Source organism: Osmerus eperlanus, chromosome 1, assembly GCF_963692335.1.
Source record: "Osmerus eperlanus chromosome 1, fOsmEpe2.1, whole genome shotgun sequence".
Classification (NCBI taxonomy): Eukaryota; Metazoa; Chordata; class Actinopteri; order Osmeriformes; family Osmeridae; genus Osmerus; species Osmerus eperlanus.
The window spans coordinates 24675119-24680860 of NC_085018.1; the positions used below are offsets into that span (position 1 = coordinate 24675119).

The window sequence follows — 5742 nt, forward strand, 5'->3', positions numbered from 1 at the left end:
CACTAAGCATGATGGGAGGAGGACACGGCCGACGCTGCAGCCCACGCTAGGACTCCTCCCCCCTCCCTCACCTAACTCCCCCTCCCTCCCTTCCCCCTCCCTCACCTAACTCCCCCTCCCTCCCTTCCCCCTCCCTCACCTAACCCCGCATCCCCCCTGTCCCCCTCCCTCTCCCCCATCCTTACCTAACTCCCCCCCCCCCCTCCTGCCCCCACCCCCCCCCCCTCCTTCCTCCCCTAGCGCCCCGCCCCCCCCGGCACCATGGCCAGCCACCAGGAGCTGCTGTCTGAGCTGCAGCAGCTGGACAAGGCTCCCAGCCTGGAGCGTCTCCGCGCGGCGCAGAAGAGGCGGAGCCAGCAGCTGAAGAGGTGGGCGCTGTACGAGAAGGACATGCAGAGCAGGAAGCGGCGCGCGGACAGGAAGAGGAACCAGGCGCCGGCCCAGGAAGAGGAACCAGGCGCCGGCCGAGCGGAGGAAACACGTGTCGTTCGCCGCCAGCGTGGCGTTGCTGGAGGCCTCGGCACGCAACGACCCGGAGGAGGGTAGGGGACACACACACACACACACACACATGCAGACATACGCATGGCAACCACACACACACACACATGGTCATGCACACATGCAGATATACACAAGCAGACACCCGTACACACTTTCTCTCTCATGCGTGCACACACACACACACACACACAGTCTCACCAACACCTCCATGTGGTCCTCCCTTCGCTCACCTGTTTCCATGTTAATCATAACAATGCTTCTTCCTGTATGTGTGTGTGTCTATGATCATGTGTCTCTGTGTGCATGTATGGCTGCGTAGGCCTGTGTGTGTGTGTGTGTACTATGTTGTTGTTGTTGCAGAGTCTGCAGGGGGAGATAACATGGGAAGGAGAGAGAGAGAGAGGGGGGGGGAGAGGGTGAGAGAGGGAGTGATGGATAAATAAACAGAGATATACAGTGAGGTCTAGAGGCAGCTGGCTAGATCAGGATTCTCTTAATCTCTCCTCTGCCCCCAAAATCTACTGAACAGACCTCGGGGGTGGGGGGAGGAGAGGTGGGGGGGGGGGGGGGAGAGGTGGTCAGGGGAGGAGGGAGGAGAGGTGGTCAGGAGAGGAGGGGAGGAGAGGTGGTCAGAGAGGAGAGGTGGTTAGAGGAGAAGAGGAAAAGATAAGAATTAACTTGACCTCAGTCTGACTCCTTCCAGAATCTGATTGGTGCTCTCCTCTCCTCTCTCGCTGCGTTTGATTGGCTTCCGAGGGACAGTTCCTGTAATTCATTCAGGCGTTGTTAAATCTGTTCATAGGCTGGCTGCAGGGCTGCGTGTGTGTGTGCGTGCGTGTGTGTATACCTTCTTGGCATCACAGTAGTCATTACGGAATTTGAGCGTTTAACTTCTGTGGCAGACAAGCTTAATCAATCACAGAGTTCCTGCATCTCTCAAGAGTCATTACACTAGACTGTGTAATATTGTATTTATATGTTATTGTTGCACCATGCCTGGTATCCCTGTATGTCTGTTGCTTTGTGTAAATGTGTCTTTTCACAAATACTCATTTAGCAGATGCTTTTATCCAGAGTGATGTTCGGGTTGTGTGTGTGTGTGTGGGGGCGGGGGGAGCAGGTGTTCTGGAGGCCCTGCTTCCTGTGTGCTGACTGTGATTATGGGCCAGTCTACGTCAGGGGAGGGCTGTGTCCTGGGAGAGAGGCTGTGTCCTGGGAGAGAGGCTGGGTCCTGGGAGAGAGGCTGTGTCCTGGGAGAGAGGCTGTGTCCTGGGAGAGAGGCTGTGTCCTGGGAGAGAGGCTGTGTCCTGGGAGAGAGGCTGTGTCCTGGGAGAGAGGCTGTGTCCTGGGAGAGAGGCTGTGTCCTGGGAGAGAGGCTGTGTCCTGGGAGAGAGGCTGGGTCCTGGGAGAGAGGCTGGGACCTGGGAGAGAGGCTGTGTCCTGGGAGAGAGGCTGTGTCCTGGGAGAGAGGCTGGGTCCTGGGAGAGAGGCTGTGTCCTGGGAGAGAGGCTGTGTCCTGGGAGAGAGGCTGGGTCCTGGGAGAGAGGCTGGGACCTGGGAGAGAGGCTGTGTCCTGGGAGAGAGGCTGTGTCCTGGGAGAGAGGCTGTGTCCTGGGAGAGAGGCTGGGTCCTGGGAGAGAGGCTGTGTCCTGGGAGAGAGGCTGTGTCCTGGGAGAGAGGCTGGGTCCTGGGAGAGAGGCTGGGTCCTGGGAGAGAGGCTGGGTCCTGGGAGAGAGGCTGTGTCCTGGGAGAGAGGCTGTGTCCTGGGAGAGAGGCTGTGTCCTGGGAGAGAGGCTGTGTCCTGGGAGAGAGGCTGTGTCCTGGGAGAGAGGCTGGGTCCTGGGAGAGAGGCTGGGTCCTGGGAGAGAGGCTGTGTCCTGGGAGAGAGGCTGGGTCCTGGGAGAGAGGCTGTGTCCTGGGAGAGAGGCTGTGTCCTGGGAGAGAGGCTGTGTCCTGGGAGAGAGGCTGTGTCCTGGGAGAGAGGCTGGGTCGGGAGAGAGGCTGTGTCCTGGGAGAGAGGCTGGGTCCTGGAGAGAGGCTGGGTCCTGGGAGAGAGGCTGTGTCCTGGGAGAGAGGCTGGGTCCTGGGAGAGAGGCTGGGACCTGGGAGAGAGGCTGTGTCCTGGGAGAGAGGCTGTGTCCTGGGAGAGAGGCTGTGTCCTGGAGAGAGGCTGTGTCCTGGTAGAGAGGCTGTGTCCTGGGAGAGAGGCTGTGTCCTGGGAGAGAGGCTGGGTCCTGGGAGAGAGGCTGTGTCCTGGGAGAGAGGCTGGGTCCTGGGAGAGAGGCTGTGTCCTGGGAGAGAGGCTGGGTCCTGGGAGAGAGGCTGGGTCCTGGGAGAGAGGCTGGGTCCTGGGAGAGAAGCTGGGTCCTGGGAGAGAGGCTGTGTCCTGGGAGAGAGGCTGGGTCCTGGGAGAGAGGCTGTGTCCTGGGAGAGAGGCTGGGTCCTGGGAGAGAGGCTGGGTCCTGGGAGAGAGGCTGGGTCCTGGGAGAGAAGCTGGGTCCTGGGAGAGAGGCTGGGTCCTGGGAGAGAGGCTGGGTCCTGGGAGAGAGGCTGTGTCCTGGGAGAGAGGCTGGGTCCTGGGAGAGAGGCTGGGTCCTGGGAGAGAGGCTGGGTCCTGGGAGAGAGGCTGTGTCCTGGGAGAGAGGCTGGGTCCTGGGAGAGAGGCTGGGTCCTGGGAGAGAGGCTGGGTCCTGGGAGAGAAGCTGGGTCCTGGGAGAGAGGCTGGGTCCTGGGAGAGAGGCTGTGTCCTGGGAGAGAGGCTGTGTCCTGGGAGAGAGGCTGGGTCCTGGGAGAGAGGCTGTGTCCTGGGAGAGAGGCTGGGTCCTGGGAGAGAGGCTGTGTCCTGGGAGAGAGGCTGTGTCCTGGGAGAGAGGCTGGGTCCTGGGAGAGAGGCTGTGTCCTGGGAGAGAGGCTGTGTCCTGGGAGAGAGGCTGTGTCCTGGGAGAGAGGCTGTGTCCTGGGAGAGAGGCTGTGTCCTGGGAGAGAGGCTGGGACCTGGGAGAGAGGCTGTGTCCTGGGAGAGAGGCTGTGTCCTGGGAGAGAGGCTGGGTCCTGGGAGAGAGGCTGGGTCCTGGGAGAGAGGCTGGGTCCTGGGAGAGAGGCTGTGTCCTGGGAGAGAGGCTGGGTCCTGGGAGAGAGGCTGTGTCCTGGGAGAGAGGCTGGGTCCTGGGAGAGAGGCTGTGTCCTGGGAGAGAGGCTGGGTCCTGGGAGAGAGGCTGTGTCCTGGGAGAGAGGCTGTGTCCTGGGAGAGAGGCTGTGTCCTGGGAGAGAGGCTGTGTCCTGGGAGAGAGGCTGGGTCCTGGGAGAGAGGCTGTGTCCTGGGAGAGAGGCTGGGTCCTGGGAGAGAGGCTGGGTCCTGGAGAGAGGCTGTGTCCTGGGAGAGAGGCTGGGTCCTGGGAGAGAGGCTGGGACCTGGGAGAGAGGCTGTGTCCTGGGAGAGAGGCTGTGTCCTGGGAGAGAGGCTGTGTCCTGGGAGAGAGGCTGTGTCCTGGGAGAGAGGCTGGGTCCTGGGAGAGAGGCTGTGTCCTGGGAGAGAGGCTGTGTCCTGGGAGAGAGGCTGGGTCCTGGGAGAGAGGCTGTGTCCTGGGAGAGAGGCTGGGTCCTGGGAGAGAGGCTGGGTCCTGGGAGAGAGGCTGGGTCCTGGGAGAGAAGCTGGGTCCTGGGAGAGAGGCTGTGTCCTGGGAGAGAGGCTGGGTCCTGGGAGAGAGGCTGTGTCCTGGAGAGAGGCTGGGTCCTGGGAGAGAGGCTGGGTCCTGGAGAGAGGCTGGGTCCTGGGAGAGAAGCTGGGTCCTGGGAGAGAGGCTGTGTCCTGGGAGAGAGGCTGGGACCTGGGAGAGAGGCTGGGTCCTGGGAGAGAGGCTGGGTCCTGGGAGAGAGGCTGGGTCCTGGGAGAGAGGCTGGGTCCTGGGAGAGAGGCTGTGTCCTGGGAGAGAGGCTGTGTCCTGGGAGAGAGGCTGGGTCCTGGAGAGAGGCTGGGTCCTGGGAGAGAGGCTGTGTCCTGGGAGAGAGGCTGGGTCTGGGAGAGAGGCTGGGTCCTGGGAGAGAGGCTGGGTCCTGGAGAGAGGCTGTGTCCTGGGAGAGAGGCTGGGTCCTGGGAGAGAGGCTGGGTCCTGGGAGAGAGGCTGGGTCCTGGGAGAGAAGCTGGGTCCTGGGAGAGAGGCTGGGTCCTGGGAGAGAGGCTGTGTCCTGGGAGAGAGGCTGTGTCCTGGGAGAGAGGCTGTGTCCTGGGAGAGAGGCTGGGTCCTGGGAGAGAGGCTGTGTCCTGGGAGAGAGGCTGGGTCCTGGGAGAGAGGCTGTGTCCTGGGAGAGAGGCTGTGTCCTGGGAGAGAGGCTGGGTCCTGGGAGAGAGGCTGTGTCCTGGGAGAGAGGCTGGGTCCTGGGAGAGAGGCTGGGTCCTGGAGAGAGGCTGGGTCCTGGGAGAGAGGCTGGGTCCTGGGAGAGAGGCTGTGTCCTGGGAGAGAGGCTGTGTCCTTTGAGAGAGGCTGGGTCCTGGGAGAGAGGCTGGGTCCTGGGAGAGAGGCTGGGTCCTGGGAGAGAGGCTGGGTCCTGGGAGAGAGGCTGGGTCCTGGGAGAGAGGCTGTCATCTCCGGTATCTCCGTTTCTCTCACTCTCTCTATCTTTCCAATGCTCGGTCTGTCCCCCCCTGCCTCCTGTTTATTTATCTTTTGTCTAGCTCTGTCTATCCATCTCTCTCTTTCTCCTGCACTCCCTCCCTGTCCCTCCCTCCTCCTCCTTGTCTCCCTCCCTCCCTCCCTGTCTCCCTCCCTGTCTCCCTCCCTGTCTCTCTCATTGAGACTGATGTGTTCTCATTCCTTCTCAGTGCCTCATCATCTGAGAGAGAAGCATGACGTGTGTGTGTCTTGAGTGTGTGTGTGTGTGTGTGTGTGTAGCAGGCTCCCATCAGTCATCATGCCTCCCACACTGCCCCAGAGGATTCGATTCTGGAAAAGACCAGTTTCAGTTTCCACAGACACGCTGTCGTTGTGTAGGACATGCAGATACAAGGGACGCTTTAATCCAAAACAACATTCAGATGACTGTGAATATAGAAAAAGATTTAGCCGAAGATCAAAGATGCAGAGTCATTTCAGTAGTTTGGTCCACACATGGTTACGATTTAGCAAAGTAACCGCATCTCAGCTAGCTACGACGGTGCAGCGATAGCTAATAATGAAGTAAAGTGCAACAATAACATCTCAACTACAGTATTACATAGTAGAGTGCAGCAGAAACCACGTC

At 60.8% G+C, this 5742-nt stretch overlaps 1 protein-coding gene across 1 annotated transcript in view; it reads left to right on the plus strand.

Moving 5' to 3' along the window:
- The first annotated feature begins 217 nt into the window (after window positions 1-217).
- The window catches only part of ppp1r16b (protein phosphatase 1, regulatory subunit 16B), a 12001-nt gene continuing 6476 nt past the window's right edge, over window positions 218-5742 (plus strand). The window contains exons 1-2 of the mRNA XM_062460640.1: window positions 218-438; window positions 470-542. Coding sequence (XP_062316624.1) covers window positions 262-438; window positions 470-542 — 250 coding nt within the window. The 5' untranslated portion in view covers window positions 218-261. The remainder of the gene's footprint in view (window positions 439-469; window positions 543-5742) is intronic.